Genomic DNA, 21,813 nt, shown 5'->3' with positions numbered 1-21,813 from the left:
AAGACGTATTTCGGTCTCCAGATTCAGACAGCCTATGTAAATCTACAGTTAAACAGACACCTCCAGTAATACATAACACATGTAGCTGATATGCAAGTATGTGAATAGGTTCGTGAACAGTCACGTTCACAATGCCACTGGTTGTCTATGCGAACACATGACAGACTAGCAATATATCTGTTTTAAAGCCGTTAAAGACGTCATGGAAAAGTGCAGTGAAATTTAGCATTATCTGAAAAAAATCATAATTATTGTAATTATTGTAACTGTGTGTGGGTGTGTGAATGTGTGTGAGTGATGGTTTCTCAGTGATTTTGCATTCGACCGCTAAGCTTTACCAACAGAGGTAAATTTCTACTGAAAGACGCACAAATTACTCAGTACAACCCATGACCTGTCTTAATGTGTTTACTACTGTTCCTCATCATTAATTATAAATGTCTATATTAACCTTAAAATTGGTGAGCTGGAGACGTGGATTCTTTTCAACAACACCCTCCCCCCCCCCCCCCCCCCCCCCCCCACACACACACACACATACCACATACACATCATGCTGGCTCAGATTACACTAAAACCACACCTGTATATACACACACACTATTACATACTCATACACACTAATACACACTAATACACACTAATACACACTCATACACACTAATACACACTCATACACACTTACACACACTTGTCTCAATTGAAATTTCTGTGAGATTTATAGTCACTGATGACAGCAGAGCCAACGGCCATCACCGGGGGTAAGGGCCTGTTCCCTGCACCCCCCGGTTCACGGCTCTGCCAGGTGCAGATAGGCTGAAACACACACACACACACACACACGCACACACACACACACACACACTCGTTTGTAAGCTGTCATGTTGAGCTGATTTTCAGGGCTGTAATGATTTAGTGGTCTGTGTGTATGAAGTGTCTCTCTTCAGCTCACACATGATTCATGACCCCATAATTCCGGCGGTGGGGGAGGAGAGCATTTCTGCTTCTGTACACTTAGAATTTACTTCTTTTTTTTTTTTAAAGATGATGGATCAAGTAGGAATGGGACAGGTTTAAAAGGAATATTTGATATATTTGATATGATATTCTACCTGTAATTACACATTCTTGTTGGCCTTGACTTCAGATGAGGGCTCTGTACTCACTGTATATTTATAATATGTGTATTGGTATGTTTATTAGCTAAGGAGCCGTGAATTAATTTGTATTATTTTAAGTGATTACAAAAAAATATTCATGTGTTTATGCAATATATATAATGATTTAGCAAAATCCCTTGAATTTTAAATGAACAAAATATCCCTGACCATCTAACTGTTTAAAAAAAGGTCAATAATAATTAAGATTAACAAATATAAGACATACTATTTCAAAAGTATTGGAACACCTGCTTTTAAATTAAAGTTTTTTATGGATGTGGATATCCCTAAATAGTAAAAACAGTAGCACGTAGAGCTATCAAATACTGTTAAACAATATAAAAAAAAAAAATATTGCATTAAATGTTAAGGGAGTTAAACTGTATTGAAACCAATTTTTTTTTATTTACACACAGTAACAAACAGCTTTTATTTTGAAAAATGGTGCAAAAATAACCTCATTATATTTCATTATCTCATTAAAATAAGACATAATATGAAAATCACTGGCACAAATTTTAAGTTTAAAGGTTTCCGGCAGAAAAACAAACCTATCAGTCTCCATTATTCCGTCATGAAAATCATATTAAAACAGTAATTTGATTAATCTCCCAGCATGAGTTATATAATACCTTCTTATAAGAGAGAGAGAGAGTGAGAGAGAGAGAGTGAAAGAGTGAGAGTGAAAGAGAGAGAGAGAGAGAGAGAGAGAGAGGAAAAGAGAGAGTGAAAGAGAGAGAGAGAGAGAGAGAGAGAGAAAGAGAGAGAGAGAGAGAGAGAGAGAGAGAGGAAAAGAGAGAGTGAAAGAGAGAGCGAGAGAGAGAGAGAGAGAGAGAGAGAGAGAGAGAGAAAGAGAGAGGAAAAGAGAGAGTGAAAGAGAGAGCGAGAGAGAGAGAGAAAGAGAGAGAGAGAGAGAGAGAGAGGAAAAGAGAGAGTGAAAGAGAGAGAGAGAGAGAGAGAGAGAGGAAAAGAGAGAGAGAGAGAGAGAGAGAGAGAGGAAAAGAGAGAGTGAAAGAGAGAGAGAGAGAGAGAGAGGAAAAGAGAGAGTGAAAGAGAGAGTGAAAGAGAGAGAGAGAGAGAGAGAGAGAGAGAGAGAGAGGAAAAGTGCTGACATAGAAGATCCTTTAACAGCAAAGTCAACAAAGCAGGGGTGAATTGGGGGCGTACAGGTGTGAGAGTGACAGACAGACAAAAGCACAGAGAGACTCTCTTCACCCTCACTACCCAAACAAGACAAGACAGCAGAGTGTGTGTGTGTGTGTGTGTGTGTGTGTGTGTGTGTGTTCTGAAATGGACTGAAGACATATCATAGAAATCATCCATGCTTTCACTGTATTGTAGCATCTGACTAATCTCACTTATGTGTTTTGTATTAAAATAAATCATACACAATCCGTGGTTGTTTCTAATACACTGACACGCCAAAACCCGCTGGTCAGTAAGTAAATTGATCATGTGGTCATCAAGTGTTTACCTTGGGGGACAGATTAAGAATGCCCACACCTGTATAAGTTGTGAGTTTTTATCTTGTGGATGAAGTTTAACCCTGGCCAGGTTGCTCATGGTGAGGCACTATGAATTGTGGGAGTTGGAGTGAAGTCTAGCTGTGGTTGCAGGTGGATGGGAATACATCATAGAAGGCATTACCGCCCACAGTGGACAGCGCAGTGGGTGTTACTAACCGTGACCATTTTTTTCTGGCTAGAATTGTCCACTGTAATGACATTGTGCCACTGACTGTAACATACTCCCAAACATGATACATCCACCCCCATGCTTAACAGCTGGAGAGGTGTTCTTATCATACAATTCTGAACATTTAATCATTATAGCCAAAGCCATCATTAGTTTACATACTTTCTAAAATGCACATATCTTCAATATCCTATGAAAAACACGTATCTCCATTTTTGTCGATTTTTAGTTTACTACATAATTTGAACAGACAAACTGTCCCTCACACTGTGCCGAAATTTCTTGATAAACAGACGAATAGAAATACTTCAAACTCCTCAAAATGACCTGAAATAAACTCTTTTTAAATTGACTTCCATTGACTTTCCACTCTTTTTCCATTGTTCCAATTTTTTGTCTATTTGCTATTTTGGAGATAAGTGTTTTCCATTGGACAGCGACGATATACTGTACATTTTCCCTTATGCTCAACAGTTGGAGAGCTGTTCTTATTACACAATTCTGAACATTTGAGTTCACAAACTTGTTTCTAAAACAAATAGTATTTTTTTCTTTGTAAAAGTGGCCAATAATGTAATTAAACACTATTATATCTCTGTCTCTCTCCCTCTCTGTAGTTTTTACGGGTGGATCAGGATAAGGAATGTAACATGGACTGTTCCGGAGCTCCTCGGAAGCCCCTGTGTGCATCAGACGGCCGGACCTTCTCCTCACGCTGCGAGTTCCAGCGCGCCAAGTGCCGAGACCCCCAGCTGGAGGTCATCCGAGGGCCGTGCAAAGGTCAGAGTTCAGTAGCCACGCTTGAGCTGTGCTAGGGTCACCCCAAAACCCCTCTCGGGTCAGGGTTTAAACTCATCTCTGGATAATTAATCCCCTGGGTTCTGGGATGACAATAAGAAGTGGCACACACCGAGTCAGAGAGGACTGATCCCACGACTTTACTCTTATTTAATCTGTCTGGAGCTGTTTATAATAGAGTCAGGACACAGAGGAACGCTGAGAGGGTTTGGCCAAGACCGCTGGACTTTGCAGTTTGGTCCAAAAAATAAAAATAGGAGGTGTGAAAGGTGCTGAAAACCATGATCTGGACCAAAAAACTGTGCTCTCTTTTATAGACTGGTCAGACCTTCAGACCAGCTACAACAATTAAACAATAGAAGAAGAAAACGTAGCGGTTTTGTGCATATCCCACAGCAGTATGGGTATTGTCTTGTCTCATCCCATGTTGTTTCTCTTTGTTGTCTCATCTTGTCCCTTATCTTCTAGCTTTGTCTCATCTCTTCTCATCTCATGTCCACATTTCTCCTCTCAGCTTCGTATCTCTTTACTGCACAAAAAGAGAATACAGAAAGTTTGTTGTGAGAAGAGAATGAGAGAGATAAAGAGGAGGAGAGAGAGGAAGAGAATGGGAGAGATAGGGAGAATAAGAGAGATGGAAAGAATATTAGAGATGAAGAAAAGGAAAGAGAGGAAAAGAATGAAAGAGAGAAAAAGAATGAAAGAGATGAAGAGAAGGAGAGAGATGTAGAGAACGAGAGAGATGGAGAGAATGAGAGAGATGGAGAGAATGAGAGAGATGGAGAGATGTAGAGAATGAGAGAGATAAAGAGAAGGAGAGAGATGTAGAGAATGAGAGAGATGGAGAGAATGAGAGAGATGGAGAGATGGGGAGAATGAGAGAGATGAAGAGAGGCAGAGCAGGAAAATGAGGCGTAGAGAATCAGAATGTCCTGTGAACTCACTGCAATGCGTGGAAGCTTATGAAAGTGGTATTGTGCAGGCGGGCACTCTCACGCTCCTCTGCTGTTGGGGGGGAGGCGGGTGGGTAGACTAAGGGCAGTTCTGAGAAATCGAAGTGCCTGCGGGCTTTTAAAGTAAAAATAAAAATACATTTTCATCAAAATATGAAACTTTTGTGTTGATAAACATGACCAGTAACTGTTTGTTGGCTCACTGGTCACTGAATGCCTGTATTAGAGCTTTAAAGAGAAAATAAACCCTCTGATTTTAGCTGACTGCACTCTCAAACAAAGGCTAAAATAAATGTGAGGGGTAGTTTGGGAGGGGCACTGGGTGATGTATGGGTTTAGAGGCGGGGCAGGAGGGAGAGCTGATTGGCTGAGCTGCAGCAGCCGCAGTGTTCCTCTAATAGAGGGATGTGAGACGCAGACACAGTGCTCTAATGCTTTAAAGATCAATACACTGTATTTGTGTTTTTTATGTATATATATGTAGGACAACAGGTGAACCAACAATAAGGTCTTCGTTTACTGATGCTCATGGAGGCTCAACCTCACAATCTCACAATTAACAGGACTTAAAGGACTTAAATAAGTAGTGATACTTTTATGGCTGATTGATATTAATATTGAAGCTTCATGTTTTATTTTTCAGAAGGTAATTTAAGAACTACTTTCCACCATTCCTCCTCACCTATCCATGTGTCCATCTGGAGTCTTCCACAGGCCTGTGTGCTCTCACGCTCAGACAGGCTGAAATAAAGCAGTCCTCTCTGGGTCTGTCTCTCAGAGTTCTCAGCCTTTACTCTCTTTCTGTCATCCCTCCATTGCCAATTCTTTCAATTTAATCGGTATGTTTCAGTTCACTTCAGTTCAGTAAATAAATACAAGTCAATTTAGTTCTGTTCAGTTTTAATTCAGTTCTCTTTCACTCAGCACAGTTACGATTAACACACAGCAGATTTCTCAGTCTTAAATCAATACTATTAGTGTTAAAATACCACTGAGAGTTTCAGCTGTTAGGTTTGAGTTAGATCAAGTGAATTTAGTTTAGTTACCTTTAATACACTGAAAAACAAAATTCATTACGAATGAAGTCAGTTTAATTCAGTAAGTTTAATACAATTCAGGATAATTTAATTCTGTGCTGTTTACATCAAGTAAATTTCATTTACAAACTCAATTCAGTGCACAATTAAATGGAAACAATAAAATTCAGTCTAATTCGTATTAATATGACATAGTACAGGTAACTGTAGTTAAGTTAAATAGTGTTCAGTTTATCCCAATTGAATTAAATTAAGTTAAATTCAATTTAGATTCAATAAACTTTTTAGAAACTAAAAAGGACTTGCGTTGAGATTTTAAGGGTCAGTTCAACTTAATTCTCTCTCTCTCTCTCTCTCTCTCTCACTCTCTCATGATCTCTCTCTGTCTCTCTCGTCCAGCTGTTTCTTCATCATCCTAATAGTCATAGCTCATTCCTCCCTCCTGTTTTGTCTCAGTTCTAGTTCTCTCTCTTTCCCAGTGTTGCTATTTTAGCTTTAATTCCGTCTCTTTCTCCATCTGTCTTTCTCTTTCTGTGCGTTTAGCAGACTGGGCAGACTGGGTAGACTGGGCAGAGTGTCCCACAGAAGAGGTGCCACCTCAGCTCCAGTCTGAGGGTGTATTACAGTATAGCTCAGTGGAGAAAGTGAGTGTGTCATTGCTGAAATTGAATTTTGAAGCTGGTGGAGCTTCATTCTGTGGCTTTAGGCGTCTCAGCCAGACCCGGCTCTCAGCTTCCTCCAGCTCCCCTTCACCTCAGAGCTCGTCTGCTCTCGCCTGGACTCGTCTGCAGCTCTGGTCAGCCAAGTCAGAGGCTCCTTTAACCCTCAGTTTAACCCTCGCAAATCTGTAAGCTGTAGCTGAATTACCTAAGCTCTGCGTTATTCACTATTCCCTTCATCTGAAAACCCAAGAATAATGTACTAAATATCACTATTATAGAGAATAGAATATGTTTGTTATGTTTAAATAAACCAAACTAAGTCTAACTAAGTAAATTCACACTGGATTCTTTCTTTAAAGCAGCCCTTCTGACACCAACAATCATGCCAAGGTCAGACCTTCAACACTGTTAAAACACTACAGCAGATGCTTCCGATGATTGGTGTGTGGTTGGTGTGGTGCAGTGGATAACATAACACCACTACCTGCTAGCCAGCTATCACTTCATGTGGGAGACTGGGGTTCAGTTCCTGGTCTGGGTGACTGGATCCTGCTCTACACCAATAAGAGTCTTTGGGCAAGACACTCCAAACACTACGTTAGCCCAACTCTGTAATAAAAATATTTTTAAGTCTCTCTGGATAAAAGTGTCCGATAAATACTGTAAATGTAAAGTAAATTAAGAAGTTTGTGTTTTGTTTGTGCATCAGAGAGAGTGAACGATAGAAAAAAAGAGAGATAGAGAGAGAGAGAGAGAGAGAGAGAGAAAGAGAAACAGAAAGAGGAAGATGGCTCTAATGAGAGAAGGCTGTTGGGGCTCTTCCCAGCCACATATTTATTGACAACTTCCGAAGCAGCCTTTCTCATGAACACACACACACACACACACACACACACACACACACAAAAACACACACACACACAGTAAACAGTATCAACTGAAGGTTTTCTTTTCCTCAAATCATTTCCTCACTTTCTCTCCACCTCATTCTGGAAAAGTGGCATGTGCCACATCAGTCCCCCGGCAGAACCAGAACCAGAACCAGCGGCACTCTGAACGTCTGCTTCAGTTCAGCCTTCCTCTCAACCTGATCTCTGTTAAATGGATCAGAGTAATGTGATCTGCTCTGGCTAGAATTCTAGATAAATGATATTACAGTGAGGGTACCACTTTAAAATAAGACTTCCTTTATAAAGGGGTTATGAATGGTTTATAAAGGAGATTATTAACAGTTATTAATTAGGCTGCAAATACTTTTAAAATCATTAAATCATTAATAAGCAGTTAATAAATAATTAACAGCATAGATAGAAATGTTAAAAAAATGACTGATGAAAAGATGATTCCACACTCATTTCTACTGTCAAACCTCAGATATCTCCAGATACTGATCTTACTTTGTGTTTCCCCTCAATCAGCATTAAACTTGTTATATTAATATATTTGTAAGTATGTTTAACTACAGTCTGATCTCATCATACACCACAGTTTTCTACTTACAGTTGTGTAAATCAGGCTGTCTCATTGTAATACACTGTAATACACTCTTTATTACCACCCCGGGGACAGTGATATGCTGTGTTTTCTGATCATCTCTTCCCTCTTTCTCTACTTTAGATACATCCAGATGTGTGGCTGAGAAAAAGTACACAGAACAGCAGGCCAAGAAACTCTTCCCACAAGTCTTTGTGCCTGTCTGCAACCCAGACGGCACCTACAGTGAGGTGAGCGATTAAACAAGAACACTGTAGTTTACCAACACACACCCACGAGAAGTAACAGCCAATCGCGTACAGCCTACTCTTATCCGGAAACAGCTGCTTACCTGAAGGACTGCATTCAGTGCTAAGGCATTACCCAGGACAAAGTGCCAATCCCACTGCCAATGCCAATGCCCAATGCCAATCTCTGGGCACCACATGTTTAAATCAATTTAGAATAAGACCTGATATTTACCAGAAATCCATGTTTTTAGACTGTGGGAGGAATCTGCACACCAACATTTAGAAAAAGATGAACACAAAAAATAAAAATAAACTAGGCTTCTGAATAGAAACATAAAGAATCTTTCTCTCTCTGTGTTTCTTTCTCATTTTTCTCTTTCTCTGGATCTCAGGTACAATGCCACAGCTACACCGGCTACTGCTGGTGCGTGACACCCAATGGCAAACCCATCAGTGGCACAGCAGTAGCCAATAAGAAGCCTCGGTGCCAGGGTAAGTTTTTTTTTTTACCATGAGTGTACAATTTGTTTATGTTTGTAAAAGCTGTTTTTATTCCAAAAGAGTCTTGCTCAGAGCGAGGGAGGTTGTATAATTTTATTTACATGTTTATGGAGTTTTATATTTGTTAATAATCCTCCCCAGAGACCCTCTTTATACGGGTCTGTAAAAATCTCATATATCTGCCCGGCTGTACTGCGCCCACTGACCTCACCCCAGCCTGGTATTACAGGAAACACTCCGCATCTGAGTGCATGATTACCCTGGAAACTGGCTGGAGATTATAATAATGCACTGCAGTGAACTCCATGTACCCAACAAGCATGAAACCCAAGCAGAGCTGCCAACTGAACGATAGCCCAAAACCTGCAGCAGTGACCTACAAACACTTTATTATTAATGGATTTAAAATCTGTGCTGGTGGGAAACATTATTTGAGGTAATACTTTACCAATAAAGCCTCCAGCGTGAGGTATGAGTGCTTATTGAAGGAAAAATCTAATTTACGCAATATTCCCTGTAGACTAACTGTGGGCAATCAGCCTGAAATAATAGTGTTTTAGTTTATTACTGGAGTTTTTTTGGAACTATGAGAATAAAAAATGCATTTTTTAAAAACAATTAATCAAATACATTTTGTCGCTGTCCAATGCTACATAATACTACATAATTTAAACAGATAAACTGTCCCTTACACTTTGGCAAAATTTCTTAATGAATGGACCAATAGAAATTTCAAGCTTCAAAATGATAAAATTATTGAAATAAACTCTTTTCACATTGACTTCCATTGAAAGTTTAGAAGGTTTTTTCCCTCTCCTGTAAAGCTGCTGTTTCGAAGATATTTGTTTTTTATTAGACAACAATGATTTGTGCAATGTATGAAAATGCATTTGCTACAAATATTTATAAAAAAAAACATTTAAATGCAAATACTTTTTTTAATGTTTCACTACTTTATTACTATATTACTTTTAAAAGACCAACATATAAAACAATAGTTTTACACAACATTGAAACATATCAATGCAATTTAGTTTTAGTTTTAGTTTTAGTTTTTGCAGGGGGTGATTGTTGCAAATATGTGAGATGAACTATTTTTTGATATTATATGTTAATTACACTGATTAAATAATTAAGGCAAGCAGAAGAAGTTTCATACTGAAATAAAAAATACTTTTAACTATTTTTCCTAGATCTTCAAACTTTAAACCGGGTCAAATTGACCCAGAACAGAACAGGAGTGTTAAGTACTGTATGGTTTTCTTGGGTCTGTACAGTAGAGAGGAAGGATACAGGGCTTCTGGAGGTCTTGCTTAAAGCTCCAGCAGCAGCAGCAGCAACAGCAGCAGCTCGGGCCGGGAGCTCGGTGGGGGCGTTGAGCAACAGCATAAAGCCTAATCCTCCAGAGAGCGAGAGTAAGAAAACCTTCCCAAACTCTCCCATAACTAAAGCCACCTGCCCCCCCTCCACAGCCTCCACAGCCTCCCACCCGGGGCAACTTCAGACAGGGACAGGGCGATAATACCCTGAAGACTGTCACCATGAGCCGTGCGTGCCCAGAGTGTGATTTGCGCGCTCGGCTTTGCGCGACCGCGGCAGCCTTAGTAAAAGGGGCCAATTAGATAGCTATTTTAATTGCACATGTGAGACTTAATCAGTCCAGTATGGAGGAGCATCAGGAAACAGCTGTGCGCTCGGGCCGCGCTCCAGCGTAGCGCACGTTTCACGCCAGCGTGGTGTCGTACGCTTTCCTGCAGCGCGTAAGAAAACGCATACGTGTGCCCTGTAGAGATCGGAGATGGAATTAGACGTTGGCACATGAAGCAGTTACGCAAGCTCTGAACCCCATTGTTTTTGCTGTTGTTATTTCTGGAGCTCATTGTTGCTACACTTTTTGAAGTAAATTGTAAATTGGCAGCGAACAATCAAACTCACATGGAACATATTTAGAAATGTATTTTTATATATATAAAAAAAACGTTGCAATTTGATTGCATTTCCTTTCAAAAGTCACTGACTTGCCAAAAGTCATAGGGGAAGTTATTGGCAAATTGTCATAGTGTGTCATAGTAGGCAAAAATTTGGGTCAAATAAACAGTCTAAAGATTAAAACACAGGTAGAGCAAAAATACAGTCGGAGTACACTAAAAAATAATAATATATGTTAAAACAAATCAGAGATCAAGGAAGTGCGTTGTAAAGTATGACGAAACAAAACAATACTCAGCAAAAAAGCAAAGATCTGGACTGACTTTTATACCTGGACAAACAGGTGTTAGCAATCAGGAGAATTACTTCCTGAAGGCGTCACATGATCTCAACAGAGTCTCTGAGTGGTGTGTTCTGGGTAGTGTAGTCTTGTGGTGCTAAATCGCAGATAGAGCTGATTGTGAGAGAAATGAGAGCGCTGACAGCTTGGGAACACCCACATCTGTACAGTATATGTTGTGAGGTGTTATCTTGTGAGCAAGGTTAATCAGTGGCCAGTGTGCTCTTAAAGCAAAAAGTGTTTAATGTCTTCTTGTTTCTTTCTTCCTTGTTCTTTTTTCAGGCTCAAAGCTTGAGAAGGCCACACCCAGAGAGCCTGGAAAATCAGGTACATAACTACAGTATACAGATGCATACAATTTGTTAACGTAAATGTTTTGGCGTGTTTCTGTGTGTTTTAACCTATTACTCATTAAACCATCACGCCCATTATGCCCTACTGGATCTTTATCACAGATATCTTTGAAACCCTATATAAATTAACTATATAAATCATTACAATGCAATTCATTCTAATAATCCATCTTTTCTTACAGTACCAGAAACAGAAAATTCACTCTAATTCATCACTTTCCTTTACAGACGCAGAATTCAGTACCTTACTAAAACTGCACTGCTTTCCTTTAGGTCCTCCTCAGGTGTAAGACAGGAGCCTGCACATACATGATGTGTTAAAAAAAATGAACTTCACAATCCATTCAACTTGCTTGTGTTGCATTTACCTGGGTGTAACATGGGCGAGGTGGGTTCCAGGTGGGCACTGAGGGGCACTGAGTGGCACTCTCACATTGGTGGGGCCAATCACAGACATCCATATCATCACTGTCCAATGAAATCAAGTATCTCTAAAACAGCAACTTCACAGGAGAGAGAAAAACTTTCTAAACTTTCCAAAAATCGACAAAGATGGAGATACTTGTTTTTCATTGGACAGCGGTGATGTGTGAGGCCAGCATAAAGCTTTCTGCTTTAGGCTCCTCATGGTCATATGATTTGAGTTTGGCATTAATAACCAGCTTCTAACATTTATTTTATAACATAACCTTTTACTAAAATGGTCAGAATTAAATCCCTTTTCCACATTTTTTTCAAAACCATCCCACAAACCCTCAGTGGGTTTCCAATCCAATCTAATGATTGTGTTGACATGATGTCACATGACCTCTGGAGCAGTCACTAAACATCCATGTATTACACATGTTCGTCTGAGCGGTTCCTTTTTGAGTTGCCGTTGTATTTTGGAATATTCTGACAACAATAACAATACAATAACATTTTATAATAACATTTAATTTCCACAGGGAGTTCCCGCCCCGGCCTGTCTTCATCCTCTCTCTCCGTGTTTTAGTCTTCCTCCTACACAGCGAGACGCATGGTTTATTTTAGTTGTGTTGCAGATGGATTGTGTGTTTATGAAATTTATCTTTTTGCCCTTTTGAAAATGCACAAATCCAAACTTTGCATGAACTCTACTCTGGAAAGCTCATTAGTGCTAGTGATTAGCTGCTCTGTCTGACTGATCACAATCAGAATCTTTATTTAATCACCAAATACAAAACTTAGTGTAAACAGTGTGCACAGAGTTGCCAGTTTATTGGGTAAACCGAATCTATAGTCTCTAGAGTACAAATGTTATTTATGTACCAAGTTCTGATCGAGTTTGAGCACAAATACTATCAAGACCAAAGCAAGTTCCCATATAAGTACTAAGACAATTTGAGTACTAATAATACACTGCCTGTCCAAAATAAAAGACTCCACCTGGATGTAAGTAAGTAAATGATGTGTTGGTTGGTTGATGCTGCAGTTGGTGCTGCAGGTTTAGGTTCAGCAACAGTATGTGCTGAAAGAATGAGGTCAGCTGACTACCTGAATATACTGAATATAGATATAGCTATTGACAATCTGAACATTATGCCTTGATGAATGTATAGACACAAAGCCACTGTATACCCAAAAACTGGCAATTCACTGTAAACCCCCTCAATCAACCCCAGATCAAGCTAATCAATACACCCACAACATTCACACAACAGTTATCTGTAGTTGTCTGTACAGCAGAGCAGGCTGGTAATAATAAGTACAGTTCAAACATGAAAAGGGTATTTTTCAAAGAATTCCAGTAAGACCAGGCAGAAAATAACTTAATTTCAAGACAATGGTCAGGGTTTCGTGTAGCTGAGGGCTGGTAAACATGTTACCACTTGTACGTCTTCCCCCTGAGGTCCACCCATGACACATGTGTGGTTTCATGTGTCCAAAACAGTCATATTTCATTTTAACAAGGATATTTTGGAACATCTTAGTAATTCTATTATAAAACAAGCTGTTTTACTGTGTCTTTAAGACTGGGATATGCAAATCCCAGCTCTGGTTGGCTGTCTTGCAGACCTCTTTCAAATTCAGTTCAGGCAATAAGACCCAGTTTACACCTGGAATCAGGATTATGATTGGATAAGGCTAGGCTTTATATAAAAAACATGGAAATATACAGGGTTTGGAGAATGAAAGTGAAACACATTGAATTCTGCCGTGATTTGATCAGCCGTGGTTTTATGTTTTTTGGATACAATCCGGGTTAGCACCCCAACATCCCTTTCAGACAGCTTCCTCTTACAGCGTCCACAGTTAATCCTGTTGGATGTGGTTGGTTCTTCTTGGTGGTATGCTGACATTACCCTGGATACCGTGGCTCTTGATGCATCACAAAGACTTGCTGTCTTGGTCACAGATGCTCCAGCAAGATGTGCGCCAACAATTTGTCCTCTTTTGAACTCTGGTATGTACCCATAATGTTGTGTGCATTGTAATATTTAGAGCAGAACTGTGCTCTTACCCTGCTAATTGAACCTTCACACTCTGCTCTTACTGGTGCAATGTGCAATTAATGAAGTTTGAACACCAGGCTGCTCCAATTTAGCCATGAAACCTAAAATCCCACACTAAAATGATGACGGGTGTTTTAGTTTCATTGTCCAAACCCTGTATATATTGACAACCAAACTCCAGTAATAATAACTGTGCAATACGTGAATCTGCATATTTCATCCCACACAGCAATTAGATTTCTGATTGTCTGATTAACCAGAGATTCATTTCACTACCACATGTAGATGCATGTTGTTCTTTTTGGGTCTAAACTGCTGAATGGTGAATAATCATTTAATCACATGACTAGAACCACTACTCTATTCCTTCCTTCTTTTTTAATGTTTTTCACTCTCTCTTTAGCCCTGGTTCCCTCGGTTCTCCTGTGCAGACTGTTCTCTGTAAAACTCTCTTCCTCTTGACCGGGCAACGTGCAAAAAGATATTGACTGATTTCATGAACTTTTATCTTACTCTCGTAATCGTAGTTTCTATGCAAATCTTCTCCATTCTAAATGCAGATGAGAATGCTGGGTTAGTGGTGGCGTCGCAGCCTCCGACCGATGAGGAAGGTGAGTGACGGTTGTCTTTATTTAAATCTAATATTTCTTCATCTTTTTTATTTTTTTGTGTTTATTTATTTGAATAACACATCACCAGTCAAACACACACAATGAGGAACCTGATCTAAAAGCTTCTGAACTCTAATATATGTTTAAACCTACATGATCTGCCAAAACATTATGATGAGTTTTTGTTCTGATACTCACTTTTTATATATTTATATATATCATCATAAAAACCATGGGACTAAAAGCCTGGAATAACTCAGGAATTGGCTTAAAGCTTTTCCACATTCAGGAAAGGCTTTCTAGGAACATGTGTGTCCAGGTTATTAACTGATCCTGGTGTATCTTGTTTTTCTCTTCCTCCAGAGTTCATCTCACAGTACCCCACGCTGTGGACAGAGCAGGTCCGAAGCAGACAGAACAACAGAACCAGAACTCAGTGTAATTTAAAGTCTTTACACATATATTACACCTTTAAATTCACACATCATCCCCCTTCTCCATTACTTCTGTAAACTCTCAGAACTGAGCTGCATGCAAACAAGCTTTTTCTGGACAGTAAAGACAGTTACTCCAACAAAAGCAGGATAAACTCTGTTTAATAGCTGTTTAATTTTTAATGGAGCAATGAATGAGTAGGATTTCCATATGTATATCAAAATAATGTTGTTTTTTCACACTGTAACAAAAAAGCGAGGTCTGAATCGCGTGTGTGTGTGTGTGTGTGTGTGTGCAGAACCGTGACTGTTGTGTACAGTTGTAGTGCTAATGCACACTTACCCCTCTTGTTCCCCCCTTTAACGAGCCGCTGGCATGTTGATCTAATTGTGAGCATTAGAGACTTTATTAAAGCTTATTCGGAAAAAATGATTCCATACACTATGACACAACAGCTCACACTGATGGAACAGTGTTTACACTATTACCGCATTGGTGTGTGTGTGTGTGTGTGTGTGTTTGTGTGTGTGTGTGTTTGTGTTTGCGCAAATGTGCTTGCGTGTGTGCGAATAGTTTGATCGTGATGTCTTATTGATTTACGACCAATAAAGCTCATGTGAACGCAGTGTTGATGGTTTTGATTAGCCGTTTGTTCTGTGGGTAAGCACTGATTACTTCTATCACAAGCTGCTCCGAACAGAGAGAAGAAAGAACGAGAAGAAAGGAGGGAGTGGGAGAGAGTGAAAGAAAAAAAGGAGATAAAAGAAGAAATGAGAGAGCTGTGTATATGTTTAGAATAAGTGAAATTTAGAATAATGTTAGGAAATAAGAAATAATAAGAAATAAGGAAAAAGTAAAGATGGAAAGGTATGTACATTTAAAATTGAGTTTTTATTCTGGCTACACTGACATGCCTACATGACTAGTATTGTGTCCCATTACTTTTGCCATATACCGTGACATATCCCATGACAGACATATAGACAGACAGACAGACAGACAGACAGACAGACAGACAGACAGACAGACAGACAGATAGATAGATAGATAGATAGATAGATAGATTATCTGGATTATCTGTTCACACTTATAATTCTAGTCAGGCGACATCAGTCACAATAATTACCACCCACTCTGCTGTCCACTGTGGGTGGTAATGCCTTGTATGACGTGTACTAGATACACATGTGAGACTGTGGATCGAGAAATCGTTAATTCTTCACTTCACTTACAAGATAACACCTCACAACTTAAACAGGTTTTGGGCATATCCAAGCCATCCCCTGAGGTATCGCTTCATCATCAGTTTACATTCTACTGTCCCGTGACTTTGGGCATATCAGTGTATCTGGAGGAAGGAAGCCGTGAGAGAAGCGTCTGTATGTTTCTCTCATCTCTTCACTTTTTTTCTGCTGGCGTGGGATGAGTTGGAGTGCAGCAGTGCTGGAGAGCGGTGCGGTATGGCACCAGGCTTCAACACAGAGCAGCATGATTAAATCCTGATGCAGGATTCTTTCCTAGAGAAGTCCAGATCCAGTCTCTTCATACATTCCTGTTTAAAGCTGTACAAATCTGCACACTGAAGACGAGGCGACTGTAGACCAGAGACATTATTTAGATGTTAGGGGAAAATAATTATGGCACCACTTTAAAATAAGGTTCTTAATAATAATTATTAATAATAATAATTTATAAAGGAATGTATTAATGTTATTAATTAAGTTATAAACCATTAATAAGCAGTTACAACAAATAGGATGGGCAGCACTGGCCTGCCATGTACCAAATAGTGATTGCACATTAATTTATGCTGTTAAACCTCAAATTTTACTAGGTACTCATCTCCCTTCTCATTTCTGTTAAAATTTCTATTAATAACTTTATTCATTCATTTTTTGATTCATTCGTTTAACCATAATAACAAATTAAATGACTGAACTGATTTTATTAGAACTGATTTTATGTTATTAGTTATATATTTAAAAAGTAATTGTCACTGTTGTTTTTTAATTTTTTATTTACGTGTTGTAAGTACTTATAAATATTTTATACTAGTATTTACAACTTAATTTATAATCATTATTATACTCCTTTATAAACTATTTATAAACCCTGAATAAAGGAGCCTCGTTTTAAAGTGGTACCATAATTATTTTATCCTCCCTAAAGATGCTGATTTTGTTTGGAGTTTACCCCTAACAAATACACAAAAAGTCAGTAATTTTATGGTAGGATATCTTTAATTATAATTTTGTAAACTTACGAACAAATTATTATTCTATGCACTGTATATTGTATATATATATTCTTTATAAAAATAAAAAAAACATATCACGTCATTTGACATCAAATCTTCACAGCAATTCTTCAAAATCGAGTAGAAAGTCTTTTCTGGACACAAAAGCAGGATAAACAGGATTTATTTTAGTACAAACAATAGATTAGCATGTGTCCCAATACTTTCATATAGTTCATATAATTTATCTTAGAGAATTCTTTTTTATTTAATATTGTCTAAATCTATTTTTCCCTTTAACATTATCTTTTAAAACTGCTGAGTATATGAGTAGTTTTTCTAAGGCCAAACCATCACGCACACACACACACACACACACACACACACACACACACACACACACACACACACACATACATGCTCCTGCAGTCCTGTGTAAATATTGGTTTTGGTTAGGTGCTGAGAGTGGGCTCTATTTCTCCAGCTCTCCATTTACTGTCTCTGACTTTCACTCTGACACCACTGTTCCAGTTAGCTCCCCAACCCTGCTTCTACTGTCTGTTTCTCACTCTTTCTTCCATTCTGTGTCTCTATGTCTCTACCTATATATATATATGCATCTAAAAAACTAGAATATCATTACGTAGATCACGTAGTGGATCAACACCAGCAGATGACAGACATGTCTCTTCAAACCATCACTGATTGTGTGATTGAAACTTCACACTAGACCTCGAGCAGTTTGGACTGTGTGTCTCTCCACTCTTCCTCCAGACTCTGATCCCTTGATTTACAAATGAAAATCAAGTAAAATTTACTGATGATCAGTGATGGTTTGGAGAGACATGTCTGTCATCTGCTGGTGTTGATCCACTGTGTTTTATTATCAAGTCTAAAGTCAGTGCAGTTTTGTTTTCCCGCAAAATCTTACAGCACTTCATATCTTACAGCTTCCCTCTGCTGACGATAACTTTTATGGAGATGCAGATTTCATTTTCCAGCAGGACTTGGCACTCTGCCCACACTGCGTACCAAAAGTACCAATTGGTCTTATATAATATTGTGATATAATTTTTGGGACGCTGATTTTTGGGTTTGCATCAGCAATAAAAGAAATAAACTTAAACTTAAAATAGATCACTCTGTGATTTCTGATTTTGAACTGAATTACTAAAATAAAAAAATATTTATATTTTTGAGATGCACTAGTATATACAAGCACTCTATGTAGACAATATCTATTAAAATAATACAGACTCAATGTGTACTTTCAGGACATTTCTACTGTTTTATTGTGTTGTATTGCTTCAGTAAAGTTAAAATCTGGGTTCCCAGGCTAAAGCACAGTGACCATTCTTCCTCTTACTCGCGTTCTCTCTCTCAGAGTCTCCCTCAGAGTCTCTGCTTCTCCAGAGTAAACCCAGACACTTGGCCTCTCCTCCCAGCAGGGAACTGTTAAACATCATTCATCTTCTGCTGAATCTACAGTGTCACTTCTCGCTCTCGCGGCTCTGCTGAGTGCTGCTGCCCTCTGCCCACGTTCTGCATTACTTTCACTACGCAAATACATTCAGTCTGCTCAGATTCACCATTTATCTCTCTCTTTATTAGCCTCGTCCTGCGATCAGGAACATCTAACGGCTCAGGAGGAGGCGAGGCAGCATAAGAACGAGGCGGTGTTCGTGCCAGAGTGTGCCCAGGGTGGCCTCTATAAACCAGTCCAGTGTCATCCCTCTACAGGCTACTGCTGGTGTGTTCTAGTGGATACGGGAAGGCCGATACCTGGCACCTCAACCAGGTGAGTACCAGAACAGTTCAGTCTACGTCTCGTGGTTCTGAGATGTGTTTCTCTGCTTTAGATCGTGTTTTCACAAGAGATTTGCTGAGTCAAAGTCTTGGCACTTCATTTGGACACTCAGGCTACACTAGAACTTCACTGGTTTTGTTTTGTTTCCTTCCTCTTGCTTCAATAATGGACCCAATTCTGTTCCTAATTTACAGGCTCTGCTTTGATGATATTCCACAGACTGTCCTGTCAGGCTCTGAGTGGTCCAGCGGTCTAAAGTGCTGACACTATGAGCAGGAGGTTGCAGGTTCGAATCCCGCTCGTGCAGCTTTACCATAAAGCTGCCAGCGCTCAGTGCTTGGCCCAACTTGATTTATATTATTTTAGCTTTTATGCTTCTGAAAGTGCTTTTTCACTCTCCCTTTATGACCCCTTCTTGCAGTCCACCTCATCAAGCCTCATTGAAGTTTATAAGTCCAGCTATTTTGGAATAGCATTTTTTTATTTGGACTTCTAAATCACTTTACTAGTATTATTACTATTATTTTTCACGGCCTTTGATGTCTTCCAAGACAAATCACATATCACTCACGGCTCTTGCTGTTATTATAAACGGACCTTACCTTTTGGCTTCCTGCAGGAGAACGTCTTGAGTGCTGAAAGAGGAAACCTCCTTATTACCTTTTAAAACGGTTGATGTAAGTCAACCTCTTCTCTTGTAGTACATCTAATATATATACTCCCGGGGCACGGTCCATTATTCAAATCACAGTGTGGTCCAAAATCAGGGTTGTGGGGTTCCTCAGGGTCCGGTACTTGGCCCTACCTTGTTAACGTTATTATGGCTTCTATGCCTCTAAGAACAGCAGCTTTTTGATTCTCAGTGGAGTAAATTTAAGCTAAATAGTTGTAGGGCAGTTTGCGAGTGTGCCAGGGGTCAGTGGCACTTAGCGGGGGGGGGGGGGGGGGGAAGCTGATTGTGTGGCTGAGAGGTCCTTGTGTAACGAGGCACAGGAGAGTTGTGGAGCACTGCTGTGAACTGTGAAGCAGTGCTCGCTGCAGTATCGAGTTAACAAAGCCCCAGGCAGAGCGCCAGACTCCACATTAGTGCACCTAGTGCTTCTGCTTTTCTCTCTCTCTCTCTGTCTTTCTCTCTCTCTCTCTCTCTCTCTCTCTCTGTCTGTCTCTCTCTTCTCTCTCATTCTGGGTCTGGCTTGGCTGGGTTTTCCAGCAGCGACTGGAACTTGTTGGAGTTATGAATAAGTCTCTGTCTCATGCTCCCAATCTTTATTAGTATTCACTGCAAAAAAACTAAATCTTAAAGTAAAATTATCTAATGTTATTCTCGGATAAGAATAGTTGCCTTATAAGCATTGAGTAAGTGTGAGATTATTTCACTTATTTTATGAATAATGATCCTTATTCAGTCTTACTTAGAATTTTCACTTTGTTTAAAGCGTTTTGAACTTAAAATAAGCACGAAAAGTCACCAGTGAAGTTACTCTGATTCTTGTGTACAAATTTAAGCCAGAAAATAAGGAATTTTTGTTTGATTTAATTTGACTTACTTCACTCATTTTATCACATTGTGATTGCTTATTTAGAGAAATCTTACTAAGAAAATTTTGCTCACCCAATTGGCAGATTTATTTGCTTAATTTAAGCATTTATGTCTCAATTTACATATATTTTGTCTAGTTTTTGCCAATGTTTTTTTTTTTTGCAGTGTTTCTGCTTCTTTCTCCTCAATTTCACTCCATGTTCTACCAATGATGCTTTACAAACCACAAGTATGTTAGACAATAAAAAAATATCTGTTTCTCTGTATACTTTAATATCCTGGTATCACCCTGTTCTTCAATACTTAGAACCTCAAGAAACAATAAAAGTCCATCAACCAGAAATACTAACATCCATTCTTTGAGCAGCTGATGAAGGATAGATTAGACGATGATCTACACTGTAAACTGTGCAGCAACAGATTCAGATCTTTTATCTCTGATATTGTTATCTCTGTATACTGAATTGAACTGGTAATATGTAGATGATAGAACCCACACTCAGATGACTGTGCCAATCGGAAGGCAATGCATTGTTTTTTTCAGGTGAAATGATCCCGATTGCTGCCAACAACCTCCAATTAAGCACTTTATACTCAAACAATATGCAAAAATGTGGTATGGAATACTTTGCTGTTGCTCAGCTGTATAACTGTAAATGGCCAAGTAGCATCACAGCATCTTCTGAGAAAAGCGCAGCGACTCTGGTGGTTCTGATACATCAGCTCACAGATGCAGCCTTGTGCTGATCCACATCACCCTAGGAGTGATGAGTAGAAAGAGCAAAAGAGTGCCATCTACTCTACTGTACCCACTCAGAGAGAAACAGCAAGACCAACAACTGTGCTCTCTCGGGGCTCCGGCAGCTGATGGCAAGCTGCATCACCGGGATTCGATTCTGTATGGAAATTTTAATTGATTCTGTGGCATTCTATAATAGATGTGACTAATTGTTGTGCTACACCAGTTACAGTTCTACCAACTTTTCTTTATAATGTAAAACAGACGTCCTGCATTAAAAGCGTTGTTGAAGTCTCAATCAACCAGCTTCTACTCTCACAATGGGATGTGGTCTGAAGTAAGAGTCCAATAGAGTCCAATAGAGTCCAATAGAGCATGTTGAGTGTATTGTTTCCCCGAGGCCTAAGCTGCAACTGGAACTGATTTCAGATCAGTGGGTGGCATCTGCGTGTTTTAATAAGCTTTAGCCTTAGCCTGAGGTTTGCATAGCTGTGTTATTTCACCATAAGGGGGAAGAAAAACAACAACAACTGAAAAGGGTCAGACTCCTGGATTTCATTTCAACACTGTCTGTGGATTTTTAGCATAATGCTCCTTCATTGGGTTTTACTCTGGAAACAATAACGCTTTGTGTTCTTCTCTCCCCACAGATACGAGCAGCCAAAGTGTGACGGCAATGCGAGAGCCCATCCTAACAAAACCAAAAACCTGTACAGGAGCAGACATCTGCAGGGTGAGTGCTGAGGTTTACTTATTGTTCCCTGACTTTACCGCTCAGTACTTCTCATCAGCACAGACACAATGCTCTGTTTATATGTG

The 21,813-nt window shown here is 39.3% G+C and overlaps 1 protein-coding gene across 2 annotated transcripts in view; it reads left to right on the top strand.

The window, feature by feature from the left end:
- smoc2 (SPARC related modular calcium binding 2) overlaps positions 1-21,813 on the top strand; it is a 45,770-nt gene that overhangs the window by 11,500 nt on the left and 12,457 nt on the right. The window contains exons 2-9 of one of the 2 annotated variants that reach the window (XM_022685116.2): positions 3,473-3,635; positions 7,923-8,029; positions 8,422-8,521; positions 11,082-11,126; positions 14,154-14,237; positions 14,601-14,675; positions 18,520-18,706; positions 21,645-21,727. In XM_022685116.2, the coding sequence (XP_022540837.2) occupies positions 3,473-3,635; positions 7,923-8,029; positions 8,422-8,521; positions 11,082-11,126; positions 14,154-14,237; positions 14,601-14,675; positions 18,520-18,706; positions 21,645-21,727 (844 nt within the window). The remainder of the gene's footprint in view (positions 1-3,472; positions 3,636-7,922; positions 8,030-8,421; positions 8,522-11,081; positions 11,127-14,153; positions 14,238-14,600; positions 14,676-18,519; positions 18,707-21,644; positions 21,728-21,813) is intronic. The other variant, XM_022685117.2, reaches the window with a different exon arrangement.

Source organism: Astyanax mexicanus, chromosome 7, assembly GCF_023375975.1.
Source record: "Astyanax mexicanus isolate ESR-SI-001 chromosome 7, AstMex3_surface, whole genome shotgun sequence".
Classification (NCBI taxonomy): domain Eukaryota; kingdom Metazoa; phylum Chordata; class Actinopteri; order Characiformes; family Acestrorhamphidae; genus Astyanax; species Astyanax mexicanus.
Note: the sequence above shows the minus strand (reverse complement) of the source record. Positions and strands in the feature narration are given on the sequence as shown.